General features: G+C 34.1%; 1 protein-coding gene across 1 annotated transcript; it reads right to left on the minus strand.

Annotated features, from left to right (window-relative positions):
• Positions 1-1,221: 1,221 nt before the first annotated feature.
• LOC100373737 (uncharacterized) lies at positions 1,222-21,509 on the minus strand. The gene is made up of 15 exons (XM_085497130.1): positions 21,458-21,509; positions 20,229-20,382; positions 19,899-19,961; positions 19,162-19,240; positions 18,535-18,691; positions 15,236-17,692; positions 14,963-15,103; positions 14,534-14,713; positions 14,139-14,214; positions 13,398-13,566; positions 12,334-12,414; positions 10,777-10,934; positions 10,236-10,463; positions 2,838-2,920; positions 1,222-1,798 (listed from the first exon to the last, which is right to left on the minus strand). The coding sequence occupies exons 2-15, from the start codon at positions 20,359-20,361 to the stop codon at positions 1,721-1,723; spliced, it is 4,083 nt and encodes a 1,360-aa protein (XP_085353256.1). The 5' UTR covers positions 20,362-20,382; positions 21,458-21,509; the 3' UTR covers positions 1,222-1,720.
• Positions 21,510-22,911: the final 1,402 nt, after the last annotated feature.

The raw sequence follows: 22,911 nt of genomic DNA on the forward strand, positions 1-22,911 counted from the left end.
GTGAAAATAGCGAAAATAAATTCTGAGCAAAAATAAAGTATTCTACAGTAGTTACAAGTGAGGCAAGACCACCCATGGACTAGGCCATAGGGTGTATTGGGTTTCATATGACAGGTGCAGATCTCTCTTCAACTTTTTCTATTACATTTTAATGATTGCAACAGACCATAAGGGAATTTTAATGAGTCAAGATAAACTATCAAAAACCATAATAATCATCCCTCCATAAAATTAATGCATATTAGATTTAGAGTCAATTAAATGTGAGACAATCAAGTGGATTTGAAAGATGAAAAAATTGAACTACTGCTCCTCCCACCAATTAACAGGAGATGATCTCCAATGTGTTCATATGATCAGAAGGCGCATGACAGCCGAGATCTGCCATAGTTTGATTCAGTTCAGAACGGAACATTGCCCTCAAATAATTAGTATGAAAAAAACATGACTGAAAACAATGTTGTTGTCGTGCTTGTGTTGTTTCTTTACATGGCACGATTCTGTTGAGCTGGGAGAAAAAAAGAAACAGTCACGATAGAGTCTGAGCATGGAGGTAGAAAAGACAATACACTGGAAACACAGCAGCTAATATGTGTTACAGCCTATTGTTATTGTTCAATTGTTGTGATATGTGTTACAGTTGTCAATCTAAACCATAGACACTATAGTCCTACTATACTGTCTATGTCTAAACCTACGAGGAACATGTCACCTTACCGTGACCGCTTTTACTATTTATATCTCTGGTGTCTTTAAAAAGTTTCTTCAATTTTCATTGGATCCGTTCCGTTCCTTGACCTGTCAATCTATTGCAGTATTTTGCAGTATTTACTCTTTCTGAAATTGCGTGAAGTTACAAACGATGTTGCCTCCACCATAATTGAAATGAGAGGTTACTTGAAGACGACGATTGAGGGTGTGATTTGGGCCCTGTGTATACACGGTCGGGGCCATGTCACGGGGCTCAACCTTATCGGAGTTCAACCCCAAGGGTTTATTGGAGCCGAACTTGGCTCGAGTCGAATGCGTATACACGACCATATTTGCTGGCTCAAGCCGTAGGGCTCCGATAAAATGCTGTTGTGTGAACGTAGCAAATACGGCATGTGGGGGCATAGTAAATCCCACAAACAGCTGTATTTGAGAAGATTCAACGCATGTATATAGTGCATCCTGCAATTGTTGCTATTGATGGGTAAGATAAGAAACACAACAACTGAATATATTTGGGATTAATATTTATTATCTAAGCAAATATATTATTTAAAAATAATAAAATCATAAACATAACGTATATTTCAGAGAACTCAAGATACAAATCCAGTTTTACACTTCTGCAGTTTGGTCAGAAATTTAGATATTTCTGAAGTGGAGATGAGAAGTACCGGTAACAAAAATGTTGATTTTAAATATTAATCACATCATTGCTTCGAAAGACAAAAGATAAGTATTAGAATCAAGAATATATTATCAACAAGAATGAAATAAAAATGAATTAATAATACCCTGTAGGGTAAAAAAAATCAGAGATCCATGAATGAAGAGATACACCATTACATATCATGTCATATAATACTTGTATCTGCATATAGTTTGAGTGAGTTTACAGATGAGGTTGGAGGCGATAGACATTTGCGATGAAAGGTTGACCGAAAGTCTGTGATAAACCATGTTATTGTAGTAAATCTAAATGTTGAAAGATCAATGCAAGTTGCTGTAGCTACCATTTCTTGCCTCTCCTCTGTTTGGCAGCTTTCTTTATTCTTCTGAGAGCATCTTGATGACGTTTTCTATAATCCTACAATGAAAATTAAAATAAATCCAATACTAGTATTTCAGGCATTATAACCAGCATGAACTGTGAATTGTGGGTGCATTTTCTTTCCAAGTTCTACTAACTAACTAACTGATGCAGTGGAATTAAAATTCACCCACAATTATTGGTAGACAAATTAAATAAGACATTTATTGTATAATATACCGGTATATTATTATACATCTGTCACCGTAACGCCATAAGTTACAGCATGCCGTAATTTTGTGATATTTAATTTTCATCCTACCATATTAGGAAATGCATATTTCAAATATGGAATGATTACGCGCGTGAGTGTCCTCTAATAATAAAAACAAAAAAAATGGCTGCCACCAGGGTTTTGACCGAACTCCACACAAAGAAGTTCGCTGATTCTGTTCTAAACTTTTTGGATTTCGGCATTCCCATGATCCTTGGAAGGAAAAGATGTATAATAATAATGAGCATTGGTCGATACTTCCGTTGTACCAGTACTGTCTTTTTGTGCATACTTTACTATACATACACTATGAACAGTGTGTGTGTTATTGTCAGACATTTTAGACATTTCAATTCCTGGTGGATACAGTTTCTTGTTTTTGGTGTTTTTTGAATAAAATCAAATATTATGTGAGTTTATAAATGGAAACTAACAAGGGACTTGGTGTAATTTACATATCACAGGATTTGATGGGCAGAGCTTTCAAACATAAATTTACATTTTTTAATGATGAATGTGACTGACAGGCAAGCGATTGGTAGCATACAGACAGAAATGAGCATCTCAACTGCCATATAGATGACACATGAATGCATTTGCATTGTATGTGGGTCAAATATAGAAAAAGTTTGTAGTCCAGTTAGAAATGCACAATTTGGAAAGCATGAGACTTTCTGCTACAGGTGGGCACACTCACAAAAACACTGTAACCAGATGTACAGCCTAGCATCTTTTAGTGCATCATCGACGCTGACTTGCAATGCCATCATAAATTACAAGACAAACTGCACAAGTTACAAAAATAATAAAAATCAATCTTACCTCCTGAATGAGAGGAATTGTTTCTTTCCATTTCTTTGTAATCTCTGTCTCATTGCTTGGTCTACAAAACAACTTTGGACCCTCTGTATTGAAAAACATGAGTGCTGTATATAGTGTTATTCTGTCATGTAAAGTTTCTGTTTCATGTAACTTTGGAACTGAAAAGCACTCAATTTCAGATAGAACATTTCATCCCAAAATGAACAAATCTGAGGCAGATTCACCTATATGTGTAATATCAAAGCAAGTGGACTACCTGTTTTCAACAAAAAACATTTTTTTACAGAAAATGATAAAAATATTCACCAAAATTAGAGAATCAAACATGTCGTCATGCAATGAACAAATTTAAGAGGGGTCTACCCAAGGTACATATACATACACCATGTAGCAAAGCAATCACACTAGTAGTAAAATGTTGACACGAACAACAGACAATGATAAGCTCCGCTTGACAAAGTCAACAGCGTAGCTATAAAACTGAATCAAACATTTAAGGTAGAGATGCAGTTTACCTGACAGGTAATTAGGAAACCAAGATGACCTCCCTTGTCCACAACGGTCCTACTACTTAACGCGAGGGAGTGTCCGGGCACGCGCGGAAGCGAACAGGGGGAATACTTAACGCGCGGGGCAGCGGCAGCAATCCTTGTACTGTATAATATTCGTTTATGCTCAAAATTTGAAACAGAGTGGCGAATTCGAGCAGCTATCCACACTTTTTATGATCGACGCCCGGGCATTCCAGCGAGTCGAGTCCGCCATGTTGTTTACTAATTTTGGTTAGCGTTTAACAATAGGACAATACCATTCGACATTGTCGAAGGACAATGACAGGACAAGTTTGTGCAAGTGTGGCGAGACTCCCATAGTATTGTTTAGTAAGATTCATTTAAAAATGACCATGTAAGATGTCTGTTACGCAGAAATTATTCACCTCATGTCGTTTTCTCATTGTTATGTGTCCCTGTAAACACAGCATCGGTATCCTAAGAATATCGTAACGTCTTTGTGTTTCCTGTTGCAGTGCAAGTTTGTATACGGTAAATATCGTGAACGGTACAGAGTTCGGTAAATCTTGTGTACGATACAGAGGGGATATTTTCGTCCAATGTTTTTATACTTTGTAATGTAATTCAAACAAATAAAAAACGTATATTCGTAGCCATGGACAAGATTTAAGGTAGAGATGCAGTTTATTTGTGAATTTCAATCAAAAATAGTTTTTTTCGTTTTTTATATAGATTTTCATCTAAAGAACATTCTGTGAAAATTTGACCAATGAATTCTTATTGGAACACCATTAAAATTACTGTTTATTTTTTGGTTAAAAATAAAAAACACTCACACGTGGCAATGTTTATGTCCAATTGCCTAATTTGCATAAGTAAGCAAATAACAGGACCTTTGATTGACAATATGCATATCGAGATTGTATGGGTCATGGTTCATTCAATTCACGCGCATGTGCTATTATTCTCGAATCAGTTATCGCTCGCTAGCAAACCAAACATTATATTTCCTCGGCGTTTTTTCCTAATTTTTATCATTACATTATGCGTGGTGTGAAAAGAAAGAGAGGTAGAAAGAAGATTCAGAAGATTTCTATGTCGGAAGAGGCAAAAGCTACACTGAAGGCATCAGCCCGCCGAACGAAAAACAAAATCGATGTGAGCGTCTAAACGTGACTTTCCCTGAAGGCGTGAATCCGAGTTTCTGATTGACTGAGAGATTTTATTTTTAAATAATTGTTCTCAAAAAATAAACTGAGCATGTGAAGAATAATTTAACATTGTTCACAGTGATAACAGCTCATTGTCGAAACGAAGCTTACCCATTCACGCTAGTCACAATAAACATCATACTCTTGAATAGGCGTCAATGACTACGGTAAAACTTAGACTCTATATTAGGCATCAGGAATGATTGAAATGTCCGAAAATGACGCCAAAATACACCTTAAAAGTCCTTTTTTTTTCTAAATCCCATCCCGAATTTACGGCAGAATCTGGTCCCTCAAATAAGGGACACGTGAGCTTTGATTCTAACCGGATATATTGCACTGGGTCGGGGAGATACAAACTTTCGTGTATCTTTTGTCCAATGCTAGGTGCTAGGTGGTGCGAGACAGCTTTGTTTGCAACCGGACGAACTCCGTTTAATTCAATGAAACAAACAACTGACAATGCTAAAATAAATTGCAGAGGTATGCTAAAATTAATTGAAAATAACCAAATAATTTCAATGAAAAATAAATCACAGAGAGAGGTAACTTGATACATTAACAACTCTTTTGACGCGCTGACCGCTTCTCCGCGTCTGATGTTTTGTTTTCCTTGTCATAATACTTACTGATTGATGATTTTGTTTTGATTTTTGAGTTCTTTAGCCTGCAACTCAACCACGACCTTTGCTTTTTCCGTGAAAAATGGGGAAGTTTACGTCAATTTGACGGACATTCCATTTTTTTTAAACTAACGAGCACACTGTTTAGCACTCCTATTTTTCCATTTGCTGATTCCTATTCAGAAAAATTCGACCGCTCGAAAATGCACTTTAATTTTGCACTCATGTCATGTCAGATTTCCAACACAAATTATTTAAAACCGGTCGAAATTTTAAAACTTTTACGTTAGGAGCTGGAGCTCTCTCCTTGCAGCGACCGTCGCCGGTAGTACAACAGCATGTTTTGTACTAGTACGTACATCCGTGCGACTGTCTTAGAAAATCCCTGAATAAGGCGTTACCAAAAGCGGAAAAAATAAAAAAAAATTGCCTCCTTAAAAAACGAACAGAATTCAAATATTTCTTTTAACAAATATGTTGCAGTGGGAAAATGGGATTGGAAACGCTGAACAAAACTTCTGTGCCTCGCGTTTCGATTCGAGAGGATTTCGCTTCCTGGAGTTGGTTCTAAATACTACATACAACAAATCATCAAGGATAATTAATTTAATATCCCACTTTGTACTCTTTGTACTCTTCATAGGCTCTGAAATACTCGTAGATTTTTTATTGAAAATACATCGAAGAGAAGCCATGATGTTTTGATCGTGATAAAAAGTCGCCTTCCTAGGACCGCCCCCTGTTTAATTATTCATGAGATGACGTCATGTTTACTGGGCATTGACACGTGTTTTTACCGACCCCATCAAAACACTGGTATGAATGACGTGTTTTTGATTTATATATTCAAGAGCAGTTGTTCTGGTCCAACAATTTTACATAAAATGTCTATGTCTATACGTTAACTTTCAATTTCAATAGTCTAGAAAGTATGACAAAGTATGACAAAGCAGTAATTCCCGGTTTAACGCGCAAATATGCAAATTAGCCTTTTTCTCGTCTTCTATTTTTGGTGAATTCTTGGGTTTTAAATTAAAATAGCTGATAGACGCTTTGGCCATTTGCCTCGAAATTTTCACACATTATTGACAAGATGTTTCCCCTTCAAAATGCGTCCGGACAGTTTATTACTGCAAGTGGAACAAAATTAACAAGTCCGCAATTAACATGGATATATAAATTATGCAAAAATAGAAAAGACTGAACTTTGAGGTCATGCTGTGCAACTTTGAAAGCCGTTAGAGAGATGAGTGGACGCATTTGAATTAGTAGTATACCAAGGTATCCAGTGATGTAATTTTAGCCACAAACGGACTTGAAGTTTTTGAGCTAATTTTTTTTAAACCACTTTTGTCCAAAAAAGCATATTTTTGACCCAAAATCAAAAACGTATTCTGGATATTTAAAATAAAGACAAGTTTTACAAAGTTTGTATAATAAGCTTTCAGAAAATATATAACATGCTGGATATATAATACCATCTTCATTGTCTAATTACTCAATTAAAAAGCAAGCCAAATAAACTGCATCTCTACCTTAAAATGTAATCAACCGTTTTATTCATTTTATTTTATTCTTTCTATGTTGAATTTCAGTGTATTTTAATTTTATTGTGTCTTATTTTATTTGTCTTTTGTATTCATTTTTTTTAACCTTACTAAACCCACAGATGGTTAAAAGTTGTATAATAAAGTTATTATTATTATTAATTATTCATCCATGATTTGTACAAAGATCGTATATTTTGTAAGTGTATAAAGCATTTTCCACATTAAGCTTCCAATATAGATTCTTAAACACAAAATATCAAATATATCTTTAAGTGTAAAAATCAAATTTTTTACTGTAAATGGTAACTTCCTGTAAAAACTTAAGATGCCTTTTTTATTTCCTGTACCAGTCACCCACCCCCTGTCCCCACTCTTACAGCATGCGGTAAATTTTTTATTGTACACGCAGTTTACGGTAAACCTGGTTTATACCTCTTGTCGAAAACACAGAGTTTGGTCAATTTCGTGCACAGTATAGCGTACGGTATATTACGTTTCGTCCACATATTTCAAAGCTTAAGGTTGACGCCGCGACACATATTCAGCTGTGATTGACACTCTATTGTACAACTACAACAAAGAGGGAAACATACAATGTCCTTAATTCAGTTCAACCACGGTCACTATTTTTTTAGTAACCGTGGTTCAACCCAAGCAAGGCACGTTTTTTTTTCAAATAAACATGACATACCAAATATGATGAACTTGCGTAATTCAGAAAAAAAAGTTTTTCATTTGTTCCGGCTTGGAGCCTGATGGTAAGGGAAAACATTTACATAACCAGGGCGAGTTGCGTCGAGAGACAAAGCATTTGTTGTTTCTGTTTGGAGCTGTAACAGGTAACAAAAGGTCTTGAATAAATTAATGGCGTAGTACAGTAGATTATTTACAAGCTGATCCCAGACCAATTTGTAACGGCCGGGCTCGTAACACGGACCACATGATCCCCGAGCAGGATGTGAGTCTGGTATGTGAGCTACTATAAAATCGCGATGCGACGGGTATGACCTCTATTCGCACACTTCCGGTGCACTAGTGTAACCTGCCGTTAACAATGAAACTGAATGACGTTCCAACTTTTATTAAATATAGGTAGTAATAAAGAGAGTATCAAAACGCCTTGGAAGCGACACATCGAAAGGTCAAGTTTAGTTCATCGCCCGCTGTACGAATTCACGTTTGCGAATGAATGACCACTTGACGCGATGGAGAGATCCCAAGCCCAGTTGGCGAGCTACATACCAGTAGTTTTCTGTATACACGCCCCGTGATCGATCTTTTCCAAACTTGTGTGCTATCGGCGTTTTTTTTTTTTTTTTTTAAATCAGTGTATGACGTTGCTTTTAGTTTGAACAATTTAACTTGCCGACATGATAACACCTTCTTTTCAGAACTATTACAGAGTTATGACATTGTCTTTGGTGTGGACGATTGAACTTGCCGACATGTTAATGTTTTTTTTTCAGAACTATTACAGAGTGCGGGTGTCTGTCTATTTACTATACATGTTTTAATTTTCGTTTTAGTTGACTTGTACTTATTTTTAATAAAAATATTTTCTAAAAGGGCGGTTTGTTTACTATACATGTTGACAGTGGGCGCAAACAAGATTCAAGTCTTACTGAACGTTGCAATATAGCGAGACTTTCTTAGCGGCACTGTTTTGAAAACGATTTGCTACATTTTGCGACAATTTCACTTTTCCTTGCAACACTCGATTATCGACAAATTGTTTTGTCTCGATACGTATTATGGCTGAGTGGTTGTCTGTTTTCACATGGTAACATTATTTTGACTACACAATCACGAAGCTCTTGGATGCTAGCCCTGCATACAGTGCTGTGTGTACGGGAGCGCGTTTAGTTGGACGACCCCACCACAGCCCGGCGTACCTCCATAGACTGTACGTAGGACTACCTAGATCCATGATACAATACAATATAGCACAACAATGAGAAACGATGCTTTTTTTACATGAGGTAAATAATTTCCGCGTAACTACGGGAGTCTCGCCACACTTGCACAAACTTGTCCTGTCCTTGTCCTTCGACAATGTCGGCACATTCGTAGGACTGTCACCCCCATGGATCGAATGGTATTGTCCTATTGTTAAACGCTAACCAAAATTAGTAAACAACATGGCGGACTCGACTCGCCGAAATGCCCGGGCGTCGATCATAAAAAGTGTGGATAGTTGCTCGAATTCACCACTCCGGTTCAAATTTTGAGCATAAACGAATATTATACAGTACAAGGATTGCTGCCGCTGCCCCGCGCGTTAGGTATTCCCACCTGTTCGCTTCCGCGCGTGCCCGGACACTCCCTCGCGTGTCTGCGCGTTAAGTAGTAGGACCCGTCCACAAAGCTATATATTTTCGGAAAGCTTATTGTATGAATTTTAAAATTTTGTTAGTATTTTTTTTCATGGACACTGTAGTTTGAAATATTCACAAAGATGTGCTTTTTTGGTCAAAAGTGATTTAAAAAATTAGCTTCTAAACCATGCTTCTGTTTCCTGTCAAAATTGGTTTATGGGTACATCTGTTTACTATGAAGAAAGTGCCGTCTTGAAAACTGTCTACCAGTTGTCAATTTCGCAGGGCAGCAACTCAAATTTCACTACTTCAAGTTTATGCATAAATTAACACCCAGGCTAGTCTTTACGATTGTTGTAACACTGTTCAACCAAAAACAATGTCCCGACGGCGTTTTGAAGATAAACACATTGTCATTCATTTGTGAACATTTCAAAATAAAAGGTCAAAGCGTCTAGGAGCTATTTTTTTTTAAAGTTCTGGGACGTGCACTAAAAAGAAGCTGAGATAATTGCTAATTTGCATAACAATTCACTCAGTAAGAAGTTTGCTTATGCTCATAATTAAAATGACTGTAACAGTTCCAAATTTAAATGTATTATTGTTTAGTAAAAAGTTAAATATAGTGCATAAGATGGAGATCCCGTCATTTCTTTTTTTTCACCTTGTTTCTTTTTTTTTTTTTTTTTATGTACAGCCTTGCTAAATCTTGCTAAGCATTCAAAAGAGAGAATGTTTGCACCTGTTATCTATATTTTAAAATCGTTTTTTTGAGTATGTTCCACTATTCACAATTCTACAAAATGTTAACAGTCAATAGCCAAGACTGTTTGGATAATAAAAAGCAAAAAAAAAAAATCACTCCCAGGTGCCCACGAACCTGCATCTCTACCTTAAATGACAAATCACATGTCTCACGACTATGACTGAGATTGATTACTGTGCAACTGTAATTTGTTTGATTCATATCACAAAACTGAATTAAAATACATTTTTTGATAATCCAAACTTTGAACTTTGTTTTGCAGTGTTCCTATGGCGATACTTAAACGATCATAAAGATGAATAAAAGATCAGTGACCACCCCCTTTTTCTGATCTTCACATTACAATTACTGTAAAATATACATACACACCAAATTTGAAAAGATTATTCTTTCTAAATGTGTAAGTTGGATCAGTGCTTACCAATTAATCTTGGATCATTTAGATGGAAGAAGAATGTCGGTCGAGAGGTTTTGTCTTCTACATTTTGTGATTTATCTTCTGTCTCATTTGAGTGTTGCTTAGATACAGTCTCATCTATAGGATCATCTTCCTCAATCTCTTCATCAGTGCTGTCATAGCGAAATAATTTGGGTTGCCATGGTGATTTGGAGACAGATGAAGTGGTATATTCTGTTTCCATTTTATCTCCTGACAAAAAAAATTTAAATATATATAGTATACAGTGAAAATTAACACAATGACATTTTAAAAATTGCATTAAAATTACTAAATTTTCTCTTTTTTTCGGGTTACTTTGTTGTTTTTATTCATTATTACCACACACAGAAAGAATATGTAAGAAGGTACTTTTATCCAAAATGTCATTTGAACACTACAATGACACACTCTCTTTACAGATTTCAGTAATAAACCCAGGTCTGAAACTTTGAAAGATGGTTAATAAGATGTTGCTAAGCAACAAATAATGATTAGATTTGCTGCATATGGATTCATATTATACCTGTTTGCTGACCGTCGTCAGGTAAAAATGAAAACGAGAATGGTTTCTCAGCACTGAATCCATCTTTTATTTCTTCACTAACTTCAAAATATTTATCTTTTGTCACTTCTGGAGGATCTTCTTCATCTTTTTTCTTTTCACTTTTCTTGTCCTTCTTTCTGTTAAGAAAAACAAATTGAAATCAGTCTCCACAAATTGTTGAAATGTCTAATGTCTATAAGACTTTGGTAGATCATTGGTCGACCCACGGTAATACAAGTACTTGCATTACACAGCTCCTATGTGTTGATAAGTTTGAAATTCATTGCTAAACAAAATTTTCAAACATCCACCTTTATTGGAGTAATTTCAAATAGTACAGTTTTATAGCATGGTTCAGTTACCGTGAAAGACATAAAGATCTCAAGTAATTGCAGATATCAGAAAATGCCTGTCATCATTTCAACTGCAGCTGAAAATTGTTCTCTATCATCTATGGTGAAAGAGTATTACTTATGCAGAGAAAATAGAAGACAGTCAGTCTGACTGAAGATTGTCTCTTGGAGGTTTTTCTTCACCAATCGGACAAAGTCTGCAGACGGGCACATTTAATTTTGTCCGTACATGTGTCTTTCTGGAGCTATTTGTCAATTTCTATCAAACTTAATACAAAGACATTACCGTATATGTAATCTTATACATTAGCCAATATTGTTTTTGATATGATTAATCGAATGTAAGATATGGATAGATTTTTATAGTTGAATGTTTTCACAACCAGTTCCTGGAAATGACCGGCTTTATTTTCATCAAACTTAGTATGGAGAAAATAATTTTTTTCAAGATCTGATTCAATGTTGCCATTTTGTTTTTCCACTATATATCTGTTTCTCTAGTATGCAATCCCAATTATGTTCAAAGTTGATATAAAGACAATATTCCATAAGATATATTTAGAGACGACGTCAAAAGATTGATGTCGGATAAAAAACTTAATTCCTTTATTTTTTTTCCAAACCCCCCACTGAAACTTAATTGATAAATATTGGTCATGGCGTCAGACTACATTCACCATTAAATACAAATTGATAATCCGACAGTAGTATTGCATAGCAGTTGGTTGTTGGGTGGGTGTAAAAAGACTTACAAATGCACCTCATTTGACGCACATATTTACACTTGAACCAAACCATTTTCTCGTCTTGGATGTGTGTTTTTTTTTCCTTTTCGTTTATTTCTGTCCATGATTGGATAGAAATAAAACGAGCTACAAATACTCCAAGATTTTTTTGACTTCATTAAAAAATTAAATCGTTTTTGTAGGATAGAAACTTGCTTTTATCCGACATCGATCTTTTGACGTCGTCCCTTAGTATTAAGTATGATGTAGGTATAGCAATATATATTGGGTATTATTTGTTGATCTCTATTTAGAAGTGCAATTACATATAAAGAATATTTTAGCTGAATTTATACTGTATAGAAGAAGAACTCAGAATTTTATTAAAATCAACCAAACATAATATTTGCACATGGTGACTTCAAAACTGAAACACTCATAAATATATGGTCACTTACTTCAATCTTTCATCTTTTATCTTAGTTTCAAATTCACTGTGATCTTTTCGTGTTGGATCAAAATGTAATGAAGCCATGTCTCTGGAATTAATAGGAGAGAAAAACAGCAATATTATTTACTTTCTGCATACACAGTGATCACAAGATGTTCATAACATTCCAATACATACCAGATAGGCTCTACTTATAACACATGGGTTTACGTAAATGACAGACATGTGTCATATTAAATAATCAAGTATACAAATCAAAGATCCACTTCTAATAAAGAAAATACTGTAAAACATGTCTTTTTCGCGAATTTAGCGAGAGAAATGATTCGCTAATTCAAGATGTCGCTAATGACTTTATTATCAATTCAAAATGGCCGCCAAACAAAGAAATCAACAATGACAAGAGAGATTCGTTAAATCAACATTTCGCTATTACGTCATTTTACCACAATTCGCTAAAATTGCATGCCGCTTTTTCATGTTTTACAGTAGTCTATATAAAACAGAAATTAATTGGCTACTCCTATTTTGAAAAATAAATTGATGTTAGATTATAATAGTGTAGGCATAGGACCTAAGTTGTAATATTTCTCTAATACATACAGTAATAGGAAGAGAATAAAAAACTCTGTACATTGTGTGTTGCTTTAATTGAACACCAACAAAAAATGTTCAGTTTAAAAAAAACACCAAGTATCATGTTTGTTCTATTACAAGCACATCTCTGAAAGGAATTTAGTATACTGGATGATTAAAAAATTATTTATCATCGACATAACTCTATCAATAGGGTAAATACAGTACTGTATTTGTTTCATCTGGTTATGTCTTAACAAATCCATTTTTTTATTCCAGAAAACAAAGTCAAAACGAATGCTGCCATAGAGGGCATTGCTCAATGATCTATGGTCATTCCTGACATATTACAATAGGTGATTGGTGTAATAGATAAATTTTAGGTTTACACAGACTTCAATTCATGAGACAGAACTCATTGTCTACTAAGACATAAATATTATGTACAATATACAGAACATGGCTTGTTTTGATAACACTTTCAGGATCACTCACTTGAAGGAGCCTTTTGATTTTGCTGAAAATTTGAGTAGTGCTTTGGTGCCAACAATGTCTTGTAAGATAGAAAGCTGTGAAGCCTTTTCTTTCACCAAGTCATAGTCTTCATTTTCTGTAGCATCGCTGTCTGAATCTTCTTTATTTTTCATTTTTTCAGATTTGTCTTCTATACAGTGGAAAAATATACAATATTGAAATACAATGTAATAAATTTATAGAAAGTATAAAAAAGGAATTTGAGTGACTGATTTTTTAATCTTGAAATTTTAAAACAACATTTTTCTATAATTTATTTTTTTAATTTTGCACGGGGAAAAAGAAAACCAAACATGGTCACTATGACAATGGTGGATCCAAACATTGAGTTGCACACATAATGTTTCAACATTGATTGCCACATGACACAAATCTTCACCATATAAAGTTCGCACAAGTTTATTTTCTTCCCACTGCGTCTTTATTCATATTTTTGCCTTTGATTTCACCCTTTTTTTATTATGTGAATTTTGTCACCTCCCTTCTAAATTATAAATTGTTGGAATCCATGCAGATACATCAGTCCTATAACAATTGCACTCATTATCACAGGAGTGGCATTTCAATTTCATGAAAAAGTCTACTTTTAGTAAAACATAATAACCTTCCAAGCTAATACCACTAAAATATTCAAAGTATTCACTGGCAATGAACAATTTGCATAATACAACATAATGTTAAGGGATTTCATTTTTCTCTTACCTTCATCACTTTCTTGAAATCTTTCATCAATTTTAAATCTTTCATCCATTCCAAATCTACTCTGTAAACTCATCAACTGTCAAAAGAAATTAAACATCAATAAATATAAACAAAGTTAAAAATATTTAGTAACAAAAGTCTGTATTGAACATTATAATCAAATCAATAGAGTAATTGTTCAAAACTGACATCAAAGTCTTAGTTTTGTTTCAAAAATTAACCTTTTAAAGTCGATGTTCATCACCATTCATGAAAAACAAATTTTCTCATTTGTTTTTACAAATTGCGTCCATTAGGTTCGAAAACAACAAAAACATTAAAGAAAAATTCAGTAAAATGTGCAAAATCTTTTGTCACTGAATTGAATTTTTAACCAAAAAACTTTCCTTTATTACCTTGCCACCTGATTTTCCTTCAAACTGTGGTTTAATTTGAAATCTGTCTTCATCGCTGTCATCATCATCATCATCATCATCATTACTACTGCTATCACTATCAAATAATGTTAAGGCATCTTTCGTCTTTTTGGTTTTCTTCAAGTCTTCTGCATCACCAGCGGAAACTGCATCTGTGTCCTAATAAAATAATACATGACTAATTTTCCTATTGACTCCAAATTATAGAATGGTAATCCAGATATAGCGATATAAAATAAATCAAAATAGCTATATTGATCTTATTTTGAATCAAGATTGAATTTATTAACACTAATTATCAATATAGCAGTTGCCATGGTTATACTTGCTATTGCATTTAATCAGAATAAATCTTGAAAACGGGATATCAAATCAGAAATAAATTAGTCTAGTAAATGTACAACGAACCTTCAGATCAATGGTACCAGTACTTTCTGATTCTGATTCTGATTCTGGTTGTGGTTGTGGTTGTGGTTGTGGTTCAGATTCAGATTCAGATTCTTCATCTGAATCAAACACAATATACTGTCCCATTTTCTTGTTGGAATCCTAAAAAAGATATTGCTTATATTAGAAGAACATACAATTATTTCTTCCACTGTCTTGTGGTAAGGCAGAATAAATTGTATCAAATACCACTCGTTAGGGGTTGACAAACAAGATGAAATAGATTCAACTTACGACAGAAGCCAAGGCATCCTGAATGGCAGACTTCTGTTTCTGAGTGCTTCGTTGCTTTTCACGAATTGATTCCAGTCTCTTTTCATTATCATTTTTATGTTTAATTTTTAATTTAGCTTCCATCTTTCTTACTGCTGCAGGTTTTCTAACTTTCTTGGCTTTATTTACTTTAGTTGATTGTTTGACTTCAGATTTGTGAGCTGACTTCTCACAATCCAATATACTCATATTTTCTTCAGTTTCCTTCACTTGATTTCTTGATTCACAATTTTTCGATGAGTCTTTCATTATTGATGTTTTTACACTGTTGTCATTCTGTTGTTCACAATCAGAATCTAAAAGTTCAAAGTTTTTACTTTTTCTTTCCTTTGTAAGTTTTTTTGACTTAATCTCGACAGCATTCGCAGCTACACTCGCTGATTTCTCATCTGAATCATATTTATCCTTGTCAGATTTCACCTTAACTTGTTGTTCACATACTGTAGGTGTTTCCATGGAAACTCCCATCTTTTTCTTCTTTTTTGTTTCAGACTTTTTCCCTTCATGATTTCCAATAACTTTCACTGGTGTATTCTGAAATGATTGATCAGTTGCCACGGAATCAATTTGTTTCTTTTTTGGCTTTTTCTTTGACGTGCTCATGACTTCATCCATATTAAACAGGACCATTCTCGGTGTGTCAGCCACAGTGCATATATCATCAGTGTCAGCAGAGCCAGTAGAATCGTCTCCAGAATCAATAAGAAATCCTTGTTTCTTGATATCACCTTCAGTGGATGTTCTAGTCCTTGTCTTATCAGTTTTTATCTCACTACCTTCAGTACTTCCGAAAAACAATCTATACCGGTACTTTGGAGTGTATTTCTCACTCACAACTTCCAGAGCAACATCCTCAGAAGTTTTTTTCTTTTCATTTGATTTTAAAGATGACATCACTTCCAGTCTTTGTTTTAATGACTTATCAACATCTAATCTGTCGAACAAATCATCATCTTCATCAACAAAATCATCAGAATCATAAAAATCCATTATTGATGGCTTTTGTTTTGGTAATTCCACATCAGCAGCCCAACCAGGGGTGGTGGTTAATCCCTTCAAAGTTAGTGGTAGTTTTGATATGTTCTGTTCAGTTTTATCTAATATTTTTGTATGATCGACTAAACTGTCACATGTTCCACTATCAGTATTTCTCCCGTGCTCATTGTTATTCAAAATTGTTGATGTATCACATTTTGCTCTGCTGGAGTCCAAAGTCTTTGCTGTCTTTTCGCTCTTCAGTTTATTTCCATCAATCTTTTCACTTTTCCGCTTTTTTGAACGTTTTTTTGTCTCAGTATCAACTTTTCTAGTTGATGTTTTGTTGTTCTCATCCACAATGTCCATTTTTGAGTTCACTTTAATTTGTTCTTCGCATGTTGTAGGTGTTGGCATGGATGCCAGAATCTTTTTATTCTTCTTTGTTTCAGATTTCTTCTCTTCATTGTCCATAAATGGTTTCACTGGAGTTTTCTTAACAGTTGACATAGAATCCAATTTTGTCTTCTTTTTCTTTTTTTCTGATGTGCTCATGACATCAACCAGAAATGATTTTTTTGTCACTGTACATATATCATCAGTGTCTGCGGAACCAGAAGAGTCGTTTCCAGAATCATCACATGATCCTAATGTCTTGATATCAACCTTTTTAGATACCTTAGTCCTCAATTTGTCAGATTTCATAGTTCCAGGGCCCTGTTTATTTTCATAAATTAAGTATGATTTAGGAGTAAATGTCTCGCTAACAACTTCCATTACACCGTCCTCATCTTCTAACGCTGAAGATCGCATTTTTTCATGTGATTTTGAGGACATCACTTCTAGTTTTTGTTTTAGTGTTTTATCAGCATCTAATCTGTCAAAGAAATCTTCGTCTCCATCAATGAAATGATCAGAATCATAAAAATCGTTCAATGAAGTTCTCTTTGGAGACAAATCCTTGTATTTTGCGGCGCTTTCTGAAGTCTTCATTTTTTGCCTTATGTTTGTAAAAACAATTTCCTCATCACTGCTATCTTCTTGCACAATATACAAATTGTCAACGTCTTTGGAAATTTTATTATTATTGCCATGGTTACTTGAATGATTACCCTTTTTTACCTCACTCTCATCTCTAGCATCCTTACTAGTGGAAATTTCATTAGCACGATTTTCTAAAGAACCATCTTGGCTTTTGCTCAGTCTTCCTTTCTTTATTTCACGTTCCTCAAACTCCCCTTTCCTCTTTTTATAATTTTCGTCCTGTCTTTCTTGTAACTCCCATGTCAATTCATTGTCATTTTCATCATTATCAGCACCATCTTGGAACCGTTTGAGACCATGCGTGTGTTTGGAAGGATCATACTTCATTATTTTTTTCTTATCTTTTCTTCTCACATGTACGATAGGAAGAACACGGCCAAATTTTCCGACAACCCAATTCTGCAATAAAAAAACACCAGTGATGATCAAACAGAAGCAAGGCATTAAAATACAGTAAACTCATTTGACTTCATCAGAATCAAATTTTCATGAATTTCACTGAAGTTCTTCAGACAAGAAGTCATAGTGACTTTCTTGAAATTATTATTTGACCAAGTGTAAACAATTTTTCATACGCTATAAATTTTAAAAACAATTTTTGGTTAAATTTAGAAAAAATATGCAGGTTTTTTTTGTGTGAAAGATAATAGAAGATGATTACGACATTCAAATGTCAGCTTTGTTGAATTGATAAAATGAAAATAACAGTAGTTCATAGTTACAATTTTCTTAACTTAGTAAGAATAGACTAATACAAATACACTCATGATACACTAAGTTGAAGTTGGAGCAAAAGACTATAGATGAGAACATGTGCATATGGTATATACAACATTATTATACATCTGTCACCGTAAATTACATCGTGCCATAATTTTGCGGTATTTTACAGGGTATTTTCATCCTACCATATTAGGAAATGCGAATTCCAAATATGGAATGATTACACGCATAAGCGTCCTCTAAAGAAAAACAAACATAGCTGCCACAAGGGTTTGACCGGACTCCATACTCCATAATTTCGCTGATTCTGTTTCTGATTTCGGCATTCCCATGATGTATCATTGGAAGGAAAAGATGTATAATAATAAGGTTATTACGAAGATACCTCAAAGTATGCACTCAGACAGTACGTTGTCGCATTGACCTCTGCTGTGCATCGGTCGATACTGCCGCTGTACTGTCTTCGTGCATACTTTGAGGTATCTTCGTAATAAACTTATATTATTTAACATATTAACCCTTTCTCCTGGAATCCCTGTTCCGGGAACCGCTCCTCTCTTGTTAAAATCCTTCACACCAGCATCACATAAATGTTTTTCCAGTTCAGAATTTGTCTTAGTCTTTTTTTCAGGAATGACGTCAGGAATATTTGCTGAATTTCTTTCTTGTTGTAATCTGTTGAACAAAACATGAGCAGCCATCTTTTTATGAGTGTGTTTCAACGTAAATTTTATAGAAACTAATTAATTAACATGCAATAATCAACACTTTAAAATACCATAGTTTTCAGTTACCTTGACAACATAGAGAATGTTTTCTTAAATACAATGATTTTCCAAAAATATTGAAATGGACATTTACTGTTGGTTCAACAGTTTTCTTGAAATCCTAGAATAGTATCATCTAGAAATAAAAATTGTTGCCATACAGGTGTAAAGATGTCACTGTTTCTTAAAGTAATTGCTCACAGCTGAGAAACAAACTGAAAATGCTGAAAATCTATGACATCCTATATGGGTAAACTGCCCTCTGTGGTGATAAGTGAAAACTTTGCTAGCAGGAATATGTGTGATTTAGGGTTTTTATTAAACAAACTATGTACAAATAATTAAAAATTTTACTACATAAATCTGTTTTGAATTTACCTTGAAATAAAGTCTTCCTTGGCAGTTTGAACTACGACCTGATGACCTTTCCATTTTGATTTGCTGAAAATACTGATACCTTTTAAAAAATCATCATATACATGTATAAATTAGCTGGGCAACTGCTTAACAGTATATTACTTTTACCAACAGAAAGTGTCATTAGGCCAAATGTAACAGACTTTTCAAAAATACAGTAGGAAAAGGAAGGATTTGTTTGTAGTTTATATATATATATTTTTTTTGGGTTAAATTTTTTTCTTGCATATAACATGGAGGTATCTGTTTATACCTCCTTCCATATAAGGACTGTTTTTGCAGACGAGTGTCATAACTGATATTGAAAGTTGATTACATTACTGAGTTTTGCAAATTTTTGAATTTCTGTAAAATCACATTCAAAGCCTGGCACAATTTTGTGATGTTTTCACAAATATGACCCAAAAAAAAATTAGGGTCAAGGAGTAAAAATAGGGTCAAGTTTTAGGAACGACACAATTTGTCTCGGAAGCAATATGTTTTGCCAATCCGTACATAAAAGTAGAAATATTGTAACCAGGATTTCCTCGGTAATAGTTTAGTTTATGGTTGCGAAACAACGTTTTGTTTTTGTAATTAATTAATTTTGTTATATCAAAAATGTGAACTGATGCTTTTTTTTACAATATATTGTAACACATGCAAGGAGATTAATCTCACAGATCCAGCAAATAAAATTTGAACATAAATTTACTTACATTTTTTTAGATTCTCTTCTGTAGTTTTCATATGAATAAAAGCAAATGTTTTCACAGTCTCACCTGAAATGATATCAACATGGTGAAAATGTCATCTTATAAAATTCAATAAACATCTTGGAAGATAAATGAATTGTTTCCTGTAGTTCAAGCAGGTTGTAAAAGGCAGGATCGGGTTTCCTAAACACCCAAAATATACAATGGTAGAACTTTTCTCAGTGCATGAAACACATCAAATACAAGTAATGAAGAAAAGAAGGCTCAACTGTTTAGTGACAACATTCAAAAACAACTTTCTTACAAATCAACATAATATTTGAATACACTTGCCTTGTTCATTCTTTCTTCCTTTAATATTAATAGAATCAATTTGACCAAATTGTTGAAATCTTTCTTTCAGATCACTTTCTTTGATTCCATCAAACAAGCCACCAATATACAATCTCTTCTGAACCGATGCCATACTAATGTCCTTTACTAAATGCTACCAGTAATAACATAAATAGAAATAGATCATAAGTTAAAATAAATGTGTCTTGTGTGGCAAGCTAGAAAACAAAATTTGCACACTGAATAATGACGATAAACATCCTCCCTCCTTGTTTGCACACTTAATAATCACTTTAACAGATGCATATTCAACGCAATTTGTCTGGGTTTCCGATAACCCTTTCCCAGTGACCGATGACGAAGTTCATTTAGATCTGTGGCAATTTCACCAAAAATGGCCAATTTCAAACCATAATTTATTCTATGATAATGGTCGTCGTCTCCCATAGAAATGTAAATTGAACATCAAGTACTGCACTAAAGATCTAGTTGGTAATTCAGACCATCATGTTCCCATACATTGAAATGCTAACTACAAGCTGGAATCAGTGAAGCTAAAGCAATGTTCAATGATATAAATATGGGTGATGGCAGGTGCAAGCCCAACGTTTTAGTCCACAAAAGGAGTATAATAATAAGGTTATACACAAAATACTGGAATTTACGTTTTCATTCATGATTTTGTGAATAACCTCATAATATAAAGTGTATATTACAGTAGCACATTTAAATTTCTTCACCTATCTGATATTTCTCCTTATTTGCCAAGTGGCTAAACCAGTTTGAACTTGTGTGGCTAAAACTATTTTATTTTTAGAATCCCAAAATTCGTATATGGGATCACCGCGTTATAGTAATTCGTGAATTGTGGATATCAAAGTCATACGATGCCCGGGGTATGTTGCACGCTCACGACCTATGCTCTTGCCGACGCATGAAGCTGACAACATCCACGAGAGTAGATGGATGCGTGTAAAGTTCGACAGACATAAGATCTGACTGAAATAGTCAGTAGCGAGGTAGAAACAGCTAGCAGGTCACTCGAACATTTGAAGTGAAGATATTACTTACAGTAATATTACTGCCCGACCACTAAAATACACGAATCACAGCTGATTCTATACACAAAAGTGAATCGTAAATATCGCAGACGATATTATATGCATATAAATGGCGATTGTTGATTATATGCTTGAAAGTAAATCTATAAACCTGAATATGTTACTCACACGTGTTTCTAGATCAGCTGGACGGCCATCTTGATTGGCAAATGTGAACGCCCTCTAAGAACTTATTTTGAAATAGATTTGCTTTCGTTTTTGATACAAAAAGAAAGGTATACCGGGGGTACTATATATTTCAAAATACAATTTGCGTTGGTGATCAATAAATGTAATTATTCAAAAAAAGGATAATTTACTTATTATTAATCCGGAAAGAAGATATAGAAAAACCAGAACCAGCCAAATCAAATGATTACTAATATCTGTTGGGGACCTGATTCTTGAAGAGATATGTTTTTATACAAATCAACTTGAATTAAATGTTTAAAATAATATAAATAGATAGTAAAGTACACTGAATTTTATGAAGGCATAAATGTTTTTTTATGACTTTTACCCTAGGATGGAAGTCCAAATCCAAATAGTATGTTTTCATTGGTTTCTCCAATCATTGGCCGATTTACTGCCATGTTTCCTGCTGTGATTGGTCAAGTTGTTTTCAATCATCATTTAAAATTTATAAAATGCATAATATTTTATATGAAAATTAATTCACTGTACTGTATTAAGTTTGAACAGTTTGCGACAAATGAGCAATGTTGGGATCAAATCTGTACTTATTTGGGTACTGCCTATAACCAATATTCTCTCTTCAGCAGGAAAGAAGACTTTCACAAATAAATACATTTGAAAGAATATTTTCATCGTCAAGTGATATGTATAATAAATATTATCAATTATATTTTGTATGTAACCTTTGATATATGAATTAGTTCCATCATAAACCCAAGAGAAACTACAATGACCTTTTGTTACATGCGCTGTGTATCTATGGCCATGGAAGTTAAGAGGCTTAAGTGGCCACTTGATAGGCATCATGGATCCATTCGTTAGTACCTTCCATGCTATGACATAATTGACTCTAGATCTAGGGTTAAAGGTCAAATGCAACAATTATGATATTTATAACATATCTGGGTCGGAATGTTTTTCGCAAATAAAAATTACTGATAATTTCCGCAGATTAGATTTAATTTTCAGCATCTTAGAATGTCATGAAGCGAAAGAGGGCACCATCTAGTCTGGCAAACTCATTTTGTGAATGAATCCCTCTTAATCTAAAATTGATGTGAACCCCATCAGAATTGATTTGCTATAAACACCACCTCTGCCTTTTGGGTCCTTTCTTCTAAATTCACATTAACTTTTAAAATCTGTCTGCTGACACTGGGTTCAAGCTAAAGACAGGTCCAAGCAGGTACGAGAATTTATGAGAAAATAATTACCATAATTTCTCAAGTGGGAACTCATAATATTAATATGGCACCTAATTTTTTTGGAGTCTCATAAACAAAATAAATATGGAGATACATTTCTCACATCACTTATAATTTATTTTTGTAACAAACAAACAAACACACATTCAACAAAAATGCAAGACTTTATTAAAGCAAAATTTA

This window comes from Saccoglossus kowalevskii, chromosome 3 (genome assembly GCF_978046115.1).
Source record: "Saccoglossus kowalevskii chromosome 3, keSacKowa6.1, whole genome shotgun sequence".
NCBI classification, from domain to species: Eukaryota; Metazoa; Hemichordata; class Enteropneusta; family Harrimaniidae; genus Saccoglossus; species Saccoglossus kowalevskii.

Coding starts and splice junctions, on each gene's coding strand:
- LOC100373737 (XM_085497130.1), bottom strand. CDS start 20,361: ATGGCATCGGTTCAGAAGAGATTGTATATTGGTGGCTTGTTTGATGGA. Junction 15,104..15,235: donor AGGATGCCTTGGCTTCTGTC/GTAAGTTGAATC, acceptor TATCTTTTTTAG/GATTCCAACAAGAAAATGGG. Junction 10,464..10,776: donor TGACGACGGTCAGCAAACAG/GTATAATATGAA, acceptor TTTTTTTGTCAG/GAGATAAAATGGAAACAGAA.